General features: G+C 35.0%; 1 protein-coding gene across 5 annotated transcripts in view; it reads right to left on the bottom strand.

The window, feature by feature from the left end:
• Positions 1-19,689, bottom strand: part of CCDC88A (coiled-coil domain containing 88A) — a 123,816-nt gene that overhangs the window by 91,756 nt on the left and 12,371 nt on the right. For all 5 annotated transcript variants that reach the window (XM_036872495.1, XM_036872498.1, XM_036872496.1 and 2 more), the window contains exon 3: positions 3,571-3,679. In XM_036872495.1, coding sequence (XP_036728390.1) covers positions 3,571-3,679 — 109 coding nt within the window. The remainder of the gene's footprint in view (positions 1-3,570; positions 3,680-19,689) is intronic.

Here is a 19,689-nt window from a genome sequence, read left to right as displayed (position 1 = left end):
CGATGAAGAGTGGCCCCCGCTCGCCGCAACTGGAGAAAGCCCTTGCACAGAAACGAAGACCCAACACAGCCAAAAATAAATATAAATAAATAAATATATTTTTAAAAAAATACATATGTAAACACATAAATACATAATTTACAAACACACAAATGCAGAAAAAGAGATCCAGAAGTACATATATTCAGGTGCTAATAATGGTAATCTCCAGGCCCTGAAATTATGTTTGTATTTTCTCATTTTTTCTAGTTTTCTATACACAGTATACAAGTATGCTTCTACAATAATATAAAGCTGCTTAAAATAAATTAAATGAAAAGTTTTTCAGGCTTGGCCACACAAAAGGAAACAAATCCTCTCTGAAGCAATGCGTCCTTGGCCCAGACCCAGAAGTATTTTCCCACAGATAAATTTCCCCCCACAAAATGAGCTCACAATTCACACACACACACACACACACACACACACACACACACACACTGCCACAACAGCTACCACCACGAGAAACAGCAAGCAGAAAACAAAGGGCAGATTCAGATCCCCATAGATCTGATTTCAGATTTTGTAATTATCCAACATAAAATAAAAAATAGACATTTTTTAAATTTCTGAAGAAATAAAGGAAGGAAAAAATTTTAAAAGAATGATTAATAAACAAAATGAAAAAGCAGATGAAAAAGAACCAAACAGAACTTCTACAAATGAAAGCTATGATTACTGAGAGGCAAAACTTAATCAGTGGGCTAAACAGAAGATATGAGGGGCAAATTATCAAACTGGAGAGATAGTCTTGAAAAAAAATACTCAGGATGTAGCACAAGATTGTAAACTGTAATGTAAAAGAAAGTTTAATAAGCATGGAGGATAGAGTAGGAAAGTCTAATATACATGTAATAATAGTATCTGAGGAATATCAGATTAATAGAAAAGAGGCAATATTAGAAGAGGCAGTAGTAGCAGCCAGGAGAGAGAAAAAGACAGTTTAACCTAAGAACAAATATTTGACTGACAGCTGGTTTCTCCAAAACAAAAAGGACTCCAGAGAGAGAAGGTAAAAATCTGCAAAACACTGAGAGAAAAGTAATTGTTAACCTAAAACTACATACCCAATAAAATTACCTTTCAAGAACAAGGGTGAAATAAAGGCATTTTCAGACAGACATTGATAAACTTTACTATCAACAAGCCTTCTCTAAACAAACAATTAAAGGATGACTTCGGTAAGAAAATAATACCAAAGGCAGGTCTGAGATACAAAAGAAAACCATGAGGAGGAAAAAAAGGAAAACATGTAGCTTGATCTAAAAGAACACTGATTTGATTTATTTAACAGTACTTTCAATATTTAATTTATGGGGTTTAAAAACAGAACTAAAATACAAAATAAGAACAGCTTAAAAATCATAATGGGGAAATTAAACATTCTAAGGTCATAGTACTAATACATAAAAAGAGTAAGGTATTGGGCTTCCCTGGTGGCGCAGTGGTTGAGAATCTGCCTGCCAATGCAGGGGACACGGGTTCGAGCCCTGGTCTGGGAAGATCCCACATGCCGCGGAGCAATGAAGTCCGTGAGCCACAATTACTGAGCCTGCGCGTCTGGAGCCTGTGCTCCACAACAAGAGAGGCCGCGACAGTGAGAGGCCCGCGCATCGTGATGAAGAGTGGCCCCCGCTTGCCGCAACTAGAGAAAGCCCTCGCACAGAAACGAAGACCCAACACAGCCAAAAATAAATAAATAATTAAATAATTTAAAAAAAAAAAAAAAAGGCACAACAGGCCTACCTATAAAAAAAAAAAAAAGTAAGGTATTGATTACTTTTGGCCTTTGCTATGAAACGTATGAAAAGTTAAATTTCAAGGATAGCCTCCCAAGAAACAGAAGTGGGGTGAAAAATTTTAAACCAGTAGAAAGAAAAATATGTAGAGACAATTATAAGTGGTATAATTTCTCCAGAATAATATAACAACTCTAAAGTTGTTTGCACTGAATAACCTAGTTTTTTTTTTGTTTGTTTGTTTTTTATTTAATTTATTTACTTTTGGCTGCGTTGGGTCTTCTTTGTGGTGAGTGGGTTTCTCATTGCGGTGGCTTCTCTTGTTGCAGAGCCCAGGCTCTAAGCCCAAGGGCTTCAGTAGTTGTGGCTCGCGGGCTCCAAAGCACAGGCTCAGTGGTTTTGGTGCATGGGCCTAGTTGCCCCGCGGCATGTGGGATCTTCCCGGACCAGGGATCGAACCCGTGTCCTCTGCATTGGCAGGCGGATTCTTAACCACTGTGCCACCAGGGAAGCCCCCGAATAACCTAGTTTTAAAGTGTATAAAGGAAAACTTGACAAATCCATCATAATAATGGGAGATTTCAACTCATATTTCTCTATAACTGATAGATCAAGAGACAACATTAATCAGGCTGCAAAAGTTTGAACATTACAATTAACAAACAAGCTTGCTCTAACTCTGTACCCAAACCATTAGAGAATACACTCTTTTTCAAGCACACATGGAACTTTAATGAAAAGTGACAACATATACACCAAGCCAAAGTTATTAACAAATGTCAAAGAATCATTATCATACAAACCACGTTCTTTGACCAACAATCAAAACCAAAAAAGACTGCTTGAAAAATACCATGTGTTTAGAAATCTAAAAGCATACTTCTAATGAATACTCCTAAGTGAAATAAAAAATCATACGAAAAATTAGAAAATGACTAAAAATAAGCATTTTAAAAAATACAACATACCAAAATTTGTGTGATACAGCTATAGCAATTCTTTGAGGCATACTAATAGCCTTAAGAATGCTCACGTTCAGGACTTCCCTGATGGCACAGTGGTTAAGAATCCGCCTGCCAATGCAGGCGACACAGGTTCGAGCCCTGGTCTGGGAATATCCCACATGCCACAGAGCAACTAAGCCCGTGCGCCACAACTACTGAGCCCGTGCACCACAACTACTGAAGCCTGCATGCCCTAGAGCCCGCACGCCACAACTACTGAGCCCACGTGCTGCAACTACTGAAGCCCACACGCCTAGAGCCCATGCTCTGCAACAACAGAAGCCACTGCAATGAGAAGCCCATACACCACAATGAAGAGCTGCCCCCACTCCTTGCAACTAGAGAAAGCCCGCGCACAGCAACAAAGACCCAACACAGCCAAAAATAAAATATAATAAAATTAAAAAAAAAAAAAGCTCATGTTCAAACTCTGAAATATGCATCCAATTTAAGTTAAAAAAAGGAATAAAAAGTATATTTTTCAAAGGCAAAATTCTAGTAGGCTAACAAAGTGTTGCACTATATAAATTCTCAGGAAATTTTAAAAATTTAAAATTCATAAAATACAAAAATTATCTGTAAATTAGATAATTATGAAGTGCATGCTTGTATCTTTAACAATGCATAAGAAATAAGCTGTGTTATTACTACTCAACCTCCAGCAAACAGACCAGTATCTGGTATATAATAAGCATTTAGTATATATTAGGTGATCGATACTAAACAACACAAAAATGTGAATATGCAAGGAGTTATTAAAACACTAGATTAAAAAAAGAACCACTTACCTGGTAATAAAATTTTATCTGTCTCACCAAAATGGATAGATTATGAATTCTAAGTGAGGCATCATTGTTGACTTTTTTATTTACTCTCTGACTCTCCGATTTAGGATTACTATAAGAAATAAAAAAAGAAATACTTTAAAAATTATATTGAAATATACCTATCAACTTATATATGACTAAAAATAATCATATAATACATTTTTTCTTTAAACAAACTGTGTATTCATCTTCATTAACAGATGATCTAAAAGGACATATGATTACTCTGACATGTATTCTGTGCTTTTAATTGATATAAATGCATCTGATATTTCAAAGACAGTGGCAAAATGTAAGTCAGATGTTGCCCTTCATTCTCATTTTGTCTCTCCACCTTCCTGCAATGAATAACATTTTATTCCTTTTGAGTATATATATTTCCACCACCCAAAATAAATCTATTTAAATCAAGAATGTAAAATATAGGCTGATAACCAATAAATGTTGTATCTTCTCACTGGAAAATGGAGACTATATTTGAGTGGGCAATGTCCCTGAGAAATTAAAGAGTGAAGTGATGACACAAGAGAACACGTTTATCTTGGGTAAACTTTGTAGAATCAATAAAAGCAAAGGGTTGAATGAGTTTGAAGTAGCAGAAACTGAATAAGAATAATAGGTAGGACACAATTAAGAATGAGAAATTCAGTGACACCAAAAACAAAGGCAATGGGCTTCCCTGGTGGCGCAGTGGTTGAGAGTCTGCCTGACAATGCAGGGGTCATGGGTTCGAGCCCCGGTCTGGGAAGATCCCACATGCCGCGGAGCAGCTGGGCCCGTGAGCCACAACTGCTGAGCCTGCGCGTCTGGAGCCTGTGCTCCGCAACAGGAGAGGCTGTGATAGTGAGAGGCCCGCGCACGGCGATGAAGAGTGGCCCCCGCTTGCCACAACTAGAGAAAGCCCTCGCGCAGAAGCGAAGACCCAACACAGCCATAAATAAAAAAATAAATAAATAAATAAACAAAAACAAAGGCAACAAAAGCAAAAATAAACAAGCGTGACTAACATCAAACTAAAAAGCTTCTGGACAGCGATGTATACAATCAACAAAATGAAAAGGTAAACTACTGAGTGGGAGAAAAATATTTGCAAATCATATATCTAATAGGGGTTAATGTCCAAAATATATAAAGTACGCATACAACTCAATAGCAAAAAAAAAAAAAAATCTGATTTTAAAATGGGCAGAGGAACTGAATAGGCATTTTTCCAAAAAAGACATACAAATGGCCAACAGGTACATGAAAAGGTGCTCAACATCACTAATAATCAGGAAAATGCAAATCAGAACCACAAAGAGCCTCACACCTGTTGGAATGGCAATCATCAAAAAGACAAGACATAAGTGCTGGTGAGGATGTGGAGAAAATGGACCCCTTGTGCACTGTTGTTGAGAATGTCCTGGTGCAACCACTGTGGAGGTTCCTCAAAAACTTAAAAATAGAACTAACATATGATCCAGCAATCCCACTTCTGGGTATATAAGCCAAAGGAAATAAACAGGATCTCAAAGAGGTACTGGCACTCCCATGTTCACTGCAGCATTATTTGCAATAGCCAAGATATGGAAACAACCCAAATGTCCTTCAACAGATAAACGGATAAAAAACATAGGAAATATATATATTTATATATATATATATACACACACACACACACACAGACACACACACATACACAAACATACACATGCATATATAGAGAGACAGAGAGAAGAATATTATTCAGACATGAGAAAGTAGGAAATCCTGCCATTTGTGAAAACATGGATGAAACTTGAGGGCATCATGCTAAGTGAAATAACCCAGAAAGAGAAAAATACTATATATTCTTACTTATATGTAGAATCTAAAAAAAAAGTCAAACTCATAGAAACAGAGAGTAGAAAAGCAGTTGCCAGCGTCTGGGAGCGGGGGAGTGGGGTGGGAATATGGAGAGGTTGAAAAAAGGATACAAACTTTCAGCTATAAGATGAATAAGGCCTAAAGATCTAATGTAAAACATGGTAACTACTGTATTATATAATTGAAATTTGTTAAGAGTGTAGAACTTAAATGTTCACACACAAAGGTAAAAATGTGAGGTGATGGACATGTCAATTAACTAGATGGTGGGAATCCATTCACATGTATACATACATCAAACCACCACTATACACACTTTAAATATATTACAATTTTATTTGTCAACTATATGTCAATAAAGCTGAAGAAAATTTAAATTTTTAATTAAAAATTTTTTTTAAAGAATGGGAAATTTAAGTAAAAGGGGTGGCACCAGAACAGAAGGGTAAGTTAATGCCAGAACATAAGTAAGGATGATCTAGTTCCTCATTAGGACAAGGAGGGCAAACTAGAAAAAGACATTGCCAGGTGAAATGGCAGACAGTAAATCAGGATTCCCTATGCAAGGGCTGAGTGCATAGTATCATAAAGCAGAAACCTAAGAAGTTGCTGGGACAGAGTACTATCCTACGACTTTAAATGCAGGCACCTCCACAGGAGAATGCAGAGAAGTAAAGAAACTGACACCTATCCAATAGAGAATAGGAACTGAACAGAAACCTCTCATTCCTTAATCCCTTCCTTATTTTACACTGTCTATTGCACTCCTAATCCCTTCAGTTCCTTCCCTAGACAGCACTTTATGGTGCTTTATTTCAGCAATTCTTCTGTTTTTGTGGGCTATATTTATCAATATTTACTGTATTAGAAAATAAAACAGAAAATTTCACAATTATTTGTTTACTTATTAACTCATTAAAAAAATAATAAACCTATTACATGCTTACAAATACGAAACCAAAAAAATTTTAGTGAGAAGACTGGCATTGTTTCACCATTTTTACGAATCTCTTTAATATCTGGTTTAACTTAAAAGAAGAGGCTGATGTTCACCTTTGCTTCCACATTCAATCTACTGTCTGTGTTATTTTGGTTCATGTATATGAAGAAAAAATCAGCCTCACGTGGATATTTAGTTAGAAGTAGGAAACTCCTATGGACCCTCTGAAAGGATCCTCAAACCATACTCTGAGAACTATTGCTTTTACTTCAACTATTCTCTTGCCAGCCTTCCCAACATTGATCCTTCTGTCCTTTGATCACATTCATACTGTCAATCCCTGACACTGGATCAGCTCAACCATCTACACTGAGATTGCTCATAGTACTAAGTCAGAAAATAATACAACTAAACTCAGCTAAAAGATCAAATAGGAAGGAATAGTTAGTACCAGATTTGCCCTTTTGCCTTCAAGAATTAGAAAACTGGACAAAACATACAAAATAACTATTTTCAGACTTTGAACAGCAAGTAATGCAAGACTGTAATGCCTGGCGAAGCAGTAAGGTACTTTCCAGAATGAGGTATAAGGAGGGGTAGCCCACGTCTCGCTGAACTTGAGGAGACAAAGTTTGGAGTTCAAGGGAGTTAAAGAATACCAGACACAAGGGAGCTATACAAACAAAAAGCTCCCAAAATATGCCCTTAAGATTTTGGCTAAATACTAAATTATACATATGTATCCTAAAACTCCAGGAGGCTGAGCAGAGTACAAGCACAGAAAAGCTGGAAGTTAAACAACACCCAAAGCTCACAAAGTGCAGAGGAATTTAAGCTCCGAACAGCCAGAGTAAACACCTAGAGCATTAGTAGAGACCTCAGAAGAGTCATGTCTTGGAACTAAACTAGCAGTTAAGTAAAAGCTATTCCAGAAGCTCCCTGACAAAGCTGTTAAAACAAGCACTGAAAGGATCAAGCTGGGAATTCCCTGGCTGTCCAGTGGTTGGGACTCTGTGCTTCCGCTGCAGGGGACATGAGTTCAATCCCTGGTCAGGGAACTAAGATCCCGCGTGCCATGCAGAACGGCCAAAAAAAAACAAAACAAAAAGGGATCAAGCCGATTGCAAGTAACTTGACAACCTGCCAAAACAAAATTCAACACTGCTTAAAGAACAAGATCCAGACACCACAATGTAATAATCACAATGTCCAATATAAAATAAAAAATTACTAGACATGCAAAGAAGAAAAAAAAAAAAAGTGATTTGTAACCAGGAAAGAAAATAGAAACAGTTAATAGAAACAGATCCAGAAATGAAAGAGACCATGGAAAGAGTAGACAAGGATTTCAAAGCAGCTATTATGAATATACTAAAGGACTTAAAAAAAAACAAACATTATGTGGAGAAAAACGTAAACTACTTTTTAAAAACCCAAATGGAACTTCTAAAGCTAAAAAATACAGTATCTGAAATGAAAAATTCATTGCATATGCTTAACAGAAGATAGGGAACTATAACAAAAGAATAGTGAACTTGAATAAACAGGAAAAAAAAAATTCCAAAGCACACAGAGGAAAAAAAAAAAAACCTGAAATGAATGAAAGAGACTAAATGACCTATGGGGCAATATCAGACTTACAGAAAAGTTGCCCGGACAAGTACAGCCTTTTTCCTAAACCACTTGAGAATAAATTGCTGACCTGATACCAAATAGTCCACAAATATTTTGGTATTTATCTTGTACAAACACATATAACTATCAAAATTGGGAAATTAACAATTATACAATTATTATAATCCAATCTTTAGAATCCATTCAAGTTTGTTGTTCCAAATAGGAATGGATTTATAGGAAAAGGATCTAGTTCAGAACCACACTTTGCATTCAGTAATCTGAATTGCAATCTTTAGTCTCTTTCAGCTGGAACAGTTTCTATCTTTCCTTGAAATTCATGACCTAGACACTTTAAAAGGTTACAGGCCAGTACTTTCATAGAATGTCCTTCAATTGGGTTTGTCTGATTAAATCGTATATTACTCATAATTAAGTTCAGGTTATGTATCTGTGACAGGAAAAATATAGAAGAGATGCTCTGATCTTCTCCAATGCATCCTCAGAGGTGGTACATGATTTCAATTTAGCCCATTACTGATGATATTCACTTTTATCACTTGACTAAACTGGTATCTGCCAGTTTTCTCCATTATAGTTACTATTTTCCTCTTGTAATTATTATTTTGTTAAGACATACTTTGAAACTATGTCAATAATCTGATATTCACCTATCTTCAATTTACTTATGTGTGTGTTTGTTTGTTTACATCAGTATACACTCGTTCCCCATAATTATCAGTCGATCAAAATCTATTACTATAATTACATTTATAACTACCATAGATTGCCTTTTCATTTTGTTGACTGTTTCCTTTATTGCACATAAGTTTTTCAACTTAATGCAATCCTATTTGTCTATTTTTGCTTTTATTGCTGTGCTTTTGGGATCATATCCATTGAGTCCTTTTTCAAAACCACTTTATAATTTTCTCTAGGAAGGCCTTTTATTAGCTATAGTCTTAAATACCTTCTAGTTTTTGCTGTGTGAATGTAATATTTTAAAAATATATTTGCTAGTAGGTTACTACTGATATGTAAATGCAATCAATTTTTGTGTATTGCTCTTATCTTTAGAAACCCTGCTAAACTCTAACAGGTTGTTTTGTTGGTACTCTTGCAGGTTCTCTTGAATAAAATTTGTAGTTTTTCCATATTGATAATCAATTATCCCAACATCAATTACTGAAGAGCTTATTGTTTCCCACTGATCTCTATGATCATACTAGATTCCCATGTAAGTGTGGATACACTTTTGGAGTCTATTCTGTTCCTTTAAGCCATTTGTCTATTCTTAAGTCATTAAAACCTTCTAAATATTACTATACCTTTATTGGCATCTTGAGTCTATAAGAGCAATTCCCTCTCTTTTGTTTTTGCTTTCTAAACTGTCCTGCTTAAAATAAATAAATAAATAACAAGTAAATTGTCCTGCTTAGTCATACATGCTGCTCTTTTCTATGAATGTTAGGATATTTATAAGATTCTATGAAAAAGCTTGTTGAGATTTATTAGGATTTTATTAAAAATATTAATTTGATAAAGACTGACATTTGCATTAGTAAAATTTTAAAATTTCCCCCCAAATGTCTTTACATTTAAGTAGGATTTTTTTTCCTCCTTGGGTTTTTGTTTGTGAAATGGATTTGTTTTCTATCACATTGGCTACCTGGTCATTGCTAGTGTATAATAGGAAAACTGTAGTTTTTGTATATTGCACTTCTGATTGACCACCTTTCAAAATTTAGTTTATTCAGTTCATTTTCTTGGATTTTCTCAGTAAAAAAAATACTGTCAGCAAATGACAGTTTTATCTCCTCCTTTCCAATCGTACATCTCATTTCTGTTTCTTTACTTACTGTATTAACAAATAATAATGGAGATAAGAGCTATCCTTATCTTGTTCACAAATTTCATGGGACTGCTTTTAATGCTTTGCCATGAATGCATAATGTTCACTGTAATTTTCTGATGAATACCTTTCTTCAAATTAAGTTCCCTCCTATTCCTGTCCAATATCTTAACTGGTGCTGAATTTTTCCTACATCTACTCCCATCTGATTCTTCTCATTTAATATGTTAATGTAGTGAATTACACTGTCGCCTTTTTAACACTGAATCATCCTTACAATCCTAGACTATTTACTCCATCAGCCCCACCCCACAGTATAACAACTAATCCCCGTTTTTGGTACATCATTCTATCATGGGTCTTCCAATACTAATTGCCTTTATGCCTCTCACTTTCTCACTAGAATGTAAGCTCCCTGACAGCAGGGACCTTATCTTATTCTCTAAAAATTAGCATATATCCTAACCAAATGTTTGAATAAATAAAAAGAATAAATGATCTGAGACCAAGCACAGTGTTTTAAAAATTGTTGCTTACTATTAAGAGTTATGAAATGACATTCTCCAAGCTAAACACTCATTTGGCAGTCTGGACGAGACACTCCCTACTAAGTTTGTGTCCCAAAGATCAGTTGAGTAACAAGAGTCCTAAACCACAATTTGAGATGTACAGAACAAGCAAGAATAATAGTGAAGTGAGTTAAATCCAACTTGTGACTGATTTATACTTAAAGCAAATAACGAGTAATGAATTGCCCAAAGCAAATGGCAGTATAAGTGGAAAAGTGGGTCTCTTAGGTAAAGGTAACACCCAGAACTAGTTACTTACAAAAACAAGGAGACTATACTGCAGCAGTCAGATCACGTGTCATGGCAGAGAAAAGACAACAGCGTGGTCAGGAGGTCATGGTTAAAAATTCAGAGAGCTGAAGGGAAAATCCTGTTTTATGTAATCAACTTGGTACACATTCTGTCAGTAAGTTAAATCCTCATTGAGCACATACTGTGGCTATATTACTTAATGTATAAGAGCTTAGTTTAGTCATGCTATCATTGTGGAGAAAAGTATGTTTGTAACTGGGAAAAGAGAGTAGGAATAACCCTAGTAAAAATGTTAGGTATACTACAGTTATGTAAATTTCATTTGGAATCACAGACATTCAGTAAATATCTTTTCTCTCTAGTCTTCTTCCATCTTTTTATTTCTATTTTCATTACTCTATATTTGAATTCCTTTAAATTACCTCTCACCCATGACTATCTCCTAAATGATAACATTTAGACCTAAAAAATACTTTAGAGATTATCTAGTTTCAGAAATCAGAAAATTGAAGTCCAAAGTAGTAATTTGCCTAGGCTCTTACAACTTTTTCCCTTTACTCTCTCTCTTTCAACCTTTTCTCTTATCATTCAGGACAACAAAGAAAAGACCAAAAGAAAAAGGTTTCGGCAATGTTATCTATAAAATGCACGTATACAATAAATCATTGTTTTTATTATATTGTTTGAGCATATTCCTAATTGATTTCATAGTGATTAATCAAACTAAAGAATATTCATTTCCTTCTCCCCTCCAGTTCATTACAGTAATATTTTATTAAAAAACCTAGGTATTTAATCCTGATGACAAATATTTAAGAAAGATTTTAGTATTGATATTACTACTGAAGAGGTATGTAAACTAAAAAAACTGTACAAGTTTACAGTGCAAGCCCATTGTTACATGACAATATATAATTTGGATTACACTTTGGAATGGACGTATAATATCCCAATAAACACGTGTGATTTCATTCCCACTTTAATAAATTTTATAATGTAAATATTATCTTTGCCCTGACAGAATTGTTACCAAGTTTCTCTGTGCTCTTAAAGTGATTTTTTAAATTAAGTCCTAAAGTTTCGTTTAAAATTTTATGTCCAACATTCCTCATATGATATTTCAAAATTTATTCAGTTGCCAGAAAGGCCTATAGTCTCCTTTGCATAAAGCTCTTCTAAGAATTAGCAAGTTTTAAGAATTTAGAATTTTGGTGTGTTCAAAATCTTTTATGAATTTTTTTTTACAAAAAAAAAATCTGTAAGTTTTATATTAAGTTTCTTCAGCCTCTGAGAAAGTTTGTTTATAACAATTAAAACAATTCTGAACATAAAAAGAGGGAACAGTTCAGCTTTTATATACTAAGGATATCAGATGAAATTACTTTAGAAATCTGGGAAAAAGGTAACTGCTAAGCACTCTAGTTATGGACCTAGAGAGCAATAAACTTTCGATTACTAGGCTTGGGTTTCCCATTTGATTCACGCTTAACTTGAGTTAGGGTCATACTGACATATGTTAGGATCATGAAAACAGGCCCTTTGACCCCAAGAACACGATCTCTTTATGTGAGAGGGATTTCCCTCAGGTGAAACTGCCTGAAAAGTCTTAATCTCAACTCCCATGAAAAAGAGTTGAACACTTAAGGATGGATTTACTGAAATTTATGCAAATCAAGAAAATTAGTAACTTTATGGGACTTCCCTGGTGGCACAGTGGTTAAGAATCCACCTGTCAATGCAGGGGCCACAGGTTCGATCCCTGGTCTGGGAAGATACCACATGCTGCAGAGCAACTAAGCCCGTGCGCCACAACTACAGAGCCTGCGCTCTAGAGCCCACGAGCCACAACTACTGAGCCCTCATGCCACAACTACTAAAGCCCGAATGCCTAGAGCCCATGCTCTGCAACAAGAGAAGCCACCGCAATGAGAAGCCCGCACACCGCAACGAAGAGTAGCCCCCGCTCGCCACAACTAGAGAAAGCCTGCACGCAACAACGAAGACCCAACCAAAAAAACCCAGCCAAAAAAAAAAAAAAAAAAAAACACCAAGATAAAGAAAATTAGTAAATTTAGGAAAGTACTATTTTTTTAAAAAAGAAAAATGTAATAATGATACACTACCTGCCTCTGAAGGAAACATTATATGTGAATACTGATTACTGATTTAACTAAACTTATAATAAAGAAACAAATTAGAAGGACAGGGTAAGAAAATAAAGAGATGGGACATAAAAAAGGCTAAAATCTCACCTACCATTATCAGGAAGTCAGTAGATAATGCCTAAAAGGGATAAACCAAGAAATACTAGGGTAAAAAAATAAAATAAATACTAGGGTAGGCATTTTTTTACTATATTTGGGGCTAAGTGACAGAAGAAACTGCTAAAAAAAAAGTTAAAAGTTTTTACTCTGGGGAACAGAACTGAGATGTAAGTTAGGGCAGGGACTGCTGTTTTTCATTATGAACATTTTGGTATTAACTAATTCTTTTAACCATGTAAAACATTTTTTTAAAGAGGGAAAAGACACCCACAAAAAATTCTGTTTCATGAAGCCTGTCTATTTCATTTACTTCTAGGGAAAAATACGAGGCTATATATGCGAGATTCAATGCTAGAGACTGAGGGTAATAAGATGTGTGAGACTATGCATAAGAAAATAAAATATTTCTTCTGTAAAAAATATGCATTTTATGTAAATATAGAAAGCACTCCATTCCTGCATGTATTTTAAGGTTTATTTCTTTACACAGTAAAAGTTACAGTACAGAAATTTAAACACACTTGGTATAAGTCCAGAATTCTCTAAAAAGAAATTGTAGTTTACTCAGTATTCTAAATATCCTGTCTTTTCTTCATGTTTAATATTTAAAATGCTAAACAAAGATTAATTCAGAATAGGCAATCATAATTAATGAAGTTTTGTTTAAGCTCTTTTTGAAAGCATACCTGTTTTTAAAAACAGACTTTATCTTTGGAAAGATCTTTTTTTAAAATAAAAGATGAGCTATTGAATGACACACATGTGATAGGTGAGCAAGTACCCTTCTAATTATATACAACTATTTCTAAGCCAACATAATCTCAAATCGACCATTTCCTCTTACAAAATGAAAACTGAAAAATGCTTTAGAGGCAAATAGCCTAGCAATATAGCTCAAATCTGTCCAACCAGAAGTTAAATGCAACATGGCAGTAAAAGACAGCCTCAAGCAATTTCACTTTTATAAATGACCTACTTATGACAAGATACATTAATTTCAATAAACAGGCTATAGTATTATCTACCACTGTATACAGTAATTTTTAAATTAGAGTAAAAGAGGAAGGAAAAGACAGTAATTCTGCAACACTAATATTCTAAGATTTGGTCCTTATGTAACCAAGGATTATATCTTTACTTATTTATTGACTAATATCTATAAGAAACAGAAATCTGATAGTTTTAATGGCTTTATGCTCTTCTACCCAGACTTCAAACCTCTTATGTATCCTCTTGGATCATCTGTTTAGTGTTGGTGCTTAACAACTACATGTGCTCATGTTTTTGATAATGCCATTCTAATTTAAAGCTAGTTGTATACAGAGTTTTTAAAACATTTTTTGAGATATTTTATATTATGAAACATATAACCGCATAGTATTTACACGTCACCTCGAAACATTTTGAAATAACTAAGTTATTTGCATATCTGACTTCAAATGTACATATACCAATATGATAGCTTTATGAAAAATTATTAACTGGGTAAATATCATCACATTTAGGGTTATTCAAGTAGTAACGTATCAGGGAAATAAGTGGTTTTAAAAAAAAGTATCCCTTCACCTTAGTAGTATCTCCCCCTTCTCACAAACTCAATCATTGTGCGTGATGGCCAACAATAAAACCTAATATTAATATATAATCTTTTAAATATCTACAAAATATTTTCGCATATGTTAACTAATTTGATCTTCACAATGACTGAATAGTCATTCTTGGAGAGGTATGTGCTACATAATTACCACATAGACATTATGGACACAGCCCAACCCCCTTCTGTACATTCTCATAATTTAAGATACATAATTTAAGATTCGAAAGTTGAAGAAATATCTGACATTTTCTAGTTAGCCCAAGATTGAGCTAGCAGTACAGCATGATACTCACTGATTTAACAAACAGAACTAATGCTTTGATTTAAAAATTGCAAATGGACAGAAATAGAATAAAAATCCAATACACTTAACTCTGGTTTTATCTGAATTGGATAAAATGACTAAAGATCTACCCTTTACTTCTTAGAATGAGCCAACATGAGCCCTTCAAATATTAGTCTAGCAATTTTCTAACTTTTCGGTCTGAAGACCTCTTCCACTCTTTTTTTTAAAAGATTTTTTTGATGTGGACCATTTTTAAAGTCTTTATTGAATTTGTTACAATACTGCTTCTGTTTTATGTTTTGGTTTTTTTTGGCCGCGAGCATATGGGATCTTTACCCCCTGACCAGGGATCAAACCCGCACCCCCTGCATTGGAAGGCGAAGTCTTAACCACTGGACTGCCAGGGAAGTCCCCTGAAGAACTCTTTTCACTCTTAAAAATTACTGATAACTCTAAGGAGCTTTTATTTATGTGAGTTACATCTATCTATATTTACTATATTAGAAATTAAGAAGTAAAAAATAATTTATTAGTCCATCTAAAAATAACAAACTCATATGTTAACATAAAGAACATTTTTATGGTAAATAGCTATCTTTTTCAAAAACAGTAAAAATTTTAGAGGGCAGTGACATTCTTTCATAACTTAGTAAATGTCAAATCTCTTTAATGTCTGACTTAATAGAAGACATCTGGGGCTTCCCTGGTGGCGCAGTGGTTGAGAATCTGCCTGCCAATGCAGGGGACACGGGTTCGAGCCCTGGTCTGGGAAGATCACACATGCTGCGGAGCAACTAGGCCCGTGAGCCACAACTACTGCGCCTGCGCGTCTGGAGCCTGTGCTCCGCAACAAGAGAGGCCGCGATAGTGAGAAGCCCGCGCACCGCGATGAAGAGTGGCCCCCGCTTGCCACAACTAGAGAAAGCCCTCGCACAGAAACGAAGACCCAACACAGCCATAAATAAAAAAATAAATAAATTTTTTAAAAAATCTTTAAAAAAAAAAAGACATGTACAGGCGGGCTTCCCTGGCGGTCCAGTGGTTAAGACTCTGCACTCCCAATGCAGGGGGCGCGGGTTTGATCCCTGGTCGGGGAACTAGGATCCTGCATGGCACGTGGAGCCGCCTTAAAAAAAAAAAAAAAAAAGACACGTACAGTACTCAAGGGTCAAGATTCAATAAAATAACTTTTACTGCTTCATCAAGGGCACTTTAAAGTGAAGCTGGATTTCCTTTTAACCACAAGTACAAAGTGTGAAGAATACAATGACTACCAGCACAACTTGGTACTACTCCTTGATTCATGCTAAGATGTCAGCAGTTTTACCCACCTTTGCTTTCATACCATCATTGCTTTTGCAACACAGGCAAGAAAAGCAAATGACATCTTAATATTATTATAAAAATAATTTTGACTTGACAGAGAACCAGACAGACCCCCAGGTGTCTGTTGATCCCACTTTGAGAACCACTGTATTAGGCAAATCAACTCCTGTTCTTGATTATGGAAACCAGAGGACGTAGTATTATGCTAATCAGTGCCTTCATAAAATAACAGAATCTTCACTTATTCAGTGGTCAACCACATGGCCAGTCACTGAAACAAAAATTGTTTATATAGCACCAACGAGCATCACTGACTGGTGACGGAACCTTCACCCACTGTCCTTAAGCCTTAAGAACAGGTCACAGAAGTCTGTTTAAATCAGTATCCTAGGGCAGTATATGCTCCAGATCCAGTCAGTCCTAGAGACTCAAGAAATCTCAAACTGAGCTGATATGTAGTTAGGTATTTTCCTTGATCAGTGACAGACTTATTAACCAGTATGGCTTTCACTCCCACACTATTGATTCACTAAAGATACTTAACCTGAAGTCCATAAACCCTCCTAGGGTAATTTAAATAGTTCACTTGATTAATTATCAGTGACAGGTATCATTGTCATTTTTGAGAAGCAATAAAGCCCTCTAAAATGAGGAAAAACTTTAAAAAGTATTTTCGAAAGTACAATCTCTTCTAATTAATGAACTAAAATGCATAATCACAGAATCTTACCTGAAGTAAGAATTTTTAAAATTTGATAAGAAAATACTTTTTCATCATCAGTTCTTCTAATATTAAAAAAAATAGCCCCCATAACTCTAAGGGTAACTCTAAGAATATGAATTCTATAAAGAGCAGAATTCTTAAACAAGATTGGTTTAATATGCCCTTTTCAGGACACCATAAAAGTGATCCAAAAGGATCACAAGCTAACTTCATTATAAGCCCACCAATTAAAAGCAAAATAATAGATGCCTATTTAAAAGGCACTGGTAAGGACAGACAGAAATGAAAGGAAAAATACAGTAAAAAGAAGTAAAATAGAAGAGAAAAAATAGCCACACGTAAAACAAGTGTAGTATTGAAAAAGATGTGATCAACTGAAAACCAAGTTAGAAGAAACGCACACAAATAGGGAGGTAAGGAATGATTAATAGGCAAGATGGTCTACAAATGGCCCAGGAGGAATAAACTGTTTTGGGGACATCCAATTTAATAAAATGGGTCACTAGTTTTTAATAGAGGAACAGATGACCTAAGATTTTAGAATAGGTTAAAAGTGACTGGGAACAGCAAAGTTCATGAATAACGGGATGTTCAAAAGAAAAATGTGCAATACTCAATAAATAATGAGCTTAATTTCTCTATAAATTTAAGAATTTAATTTTTTAAATAGAATTAAAAACAAACAAACAAAAAAAACTCTGGAGAACTATGCAAAGAAGACCAGAGTAAATAACTCTGCAACAGCCTATGTCTTCAGAATAATGTGCAAAACAGAGTAATTATATGAATATTCTCAGATAACAGAAAAATCTGAAGACAGCACTACCCAAACTCTGAAACACTGTTTTCACCTCTATTAGCACAGACAAAACTTTAAATCCTCACAATTAACAGAAGTATGCCATAATGAGCGCTAAATTCTGAACAGTTAAAATGCAATGGAGTTCCCTGGCAGTCCAGTGGTTAGGGCTCGGAGCTTTCACTGCCAAGGTCCCAGGTTCAATCGCTGGGAGAGGAACTAAGATCCTGCAAGCCGTGCAGCACGGCCAAAAAGAAAAAGCAACTTAATTTTCAGAGAATTGTTAAATCTCCTACATAAGCTATATCCCATAAATGTAGACTTAAAAGCATTCCAAAAGCCCAAAAGAATTGTAATAACACATCCTAAAACTATTTTACTAAATAAATTCACAGATGAAATATGCATTAACTAATAGTAATGAGAATTTAAACAAGAGCACAAACACACAGCAGTTGAAATGTTTCTCATACAAAATTAGGCATCACTGTCAAAACACATGACTATCTTACACATTTAAATGTTTTAGTTGCAAGTTATGAAAAATAAAAAGAAATTAAATATCCTTATTTCTTCATGCAAAATAGTATCCAAACTTCACATCATTTTTCCTATAAGTATATAATTTTAAATATAGTCTGTCTACTCAGCTTTAACCTTGGCATCATCTTTCATTCTTCCTTTTCACACACTATACCTAGAATTCCATCAATTCTTTTGCAGTAGTTCTTGAATTTGCTCCTCCAGTCATACAGCTCACCCTGATCTAGGACCTCAACACCAAAAGCATAAATGACATCCATTACTAACCATCTATCTTCCTTACCTGTTCATCAAGCACTGATAGAATGATTCCATTGATTCACTGGTATAATTCTCAGTACTTACAATACTGTAAATATTGGGTTGGCCAAAAAGTTTGTTCGGGTTTTTCCATAACATTCTACGAAAAACCCGAACGAACTTTTTGGCCAACCCAATAGTATATGCTCAATAAATTGAATAAACAAATGAATTCCATACTCAACCTATTCTGCAAACTAATGCCAAAGTTATTTTCCTAAAATAATACTTCTAATCCTCTAATAAGGAATTTTAAATGGCTCTCCAATGCCTGCCATATGCAGCCTAATTTATACTACCTGTAGTTAATTTTCAGGTTTCCCATAAGCTGGCCTACTCTGGTTCTCCAACGTGGATCCTCTACTAAGGCTAGTCCCCTCACCATCTCCCAAATATTAAATATACATAATATGCTTTTTCCTCAAGCTGCTTCCCTAGCTTAAAACACCCTCTTCTCATCTATGGCAACCAAGTCCAATCATTCTACAAGGTTTGAATCAAATCTAGCTTCCTCCCTATTTAGGCTTCCCTGATTATCCACAACCCTTGAAGCTAAACCAAACTTCTAACTAACTTATAAACAGTAGGGTTCCCTAATCTAGACCTGCTAATACACACACACACATACACACTCACTGAAAAGAAACATGTAAAACTCACACAAATTAAAGAAAGAAAAAAGCTAATAACCAGAGATTTACTTTCAAATACATGCTTGGGATCATTCACCATTCACTATAGATTCATCTTGGTCAGTTATATACATTCAATACCTAACACAAATACTTAAGTTTAAAACAATAAAATGAGATACTGAAGATTATGAATCATCACATGTATATTCTATTCACAGAGGTAGAAATATATCAATAGCTTAATTCATTTACAAAGATTTTAAACAAAGAGTTGGAGAAAATTAAATTAGCCTTCAGTTATGAGTAAAAAACACTCCATTTTCACTGAACATTCAAATTAACTAGGATTTTATTGTGGTTTACCCTTTCTTAACCAGTCTCGGCAAAAATGGATTGGAGTATTACCTCCACTGGTCTTTCTCCACTTCTCAGCCTCCACAACTTTTTAATAATCCAAGTCTTAATCAAGGACTAAGACTCAACACCTAAAACTAAACCATCATCTTTGGTCCTTTATCACCCAAGGGAAAGGAA

This window comes from Balaenoptera musculus, chromosome 13 (assembly GCF_009873245.2).
Source record: "Balaenoptera musculus isolate JJ_BM4_2016_0621 chromosome 13, mBalMus1.pri.v3, whole genome shotgun sequence".
In the NCBI taxonomy this organism is placed as follows: Eukaryota; Metazoa; Chordata; class Mammalia; order Artiodactyla; family Balaenopteridae; genus Balaenoptera; species Balaenoptera musculus.
This window is presented reverse-complemented; position numbering and strand designations above follow the sequence as displayed.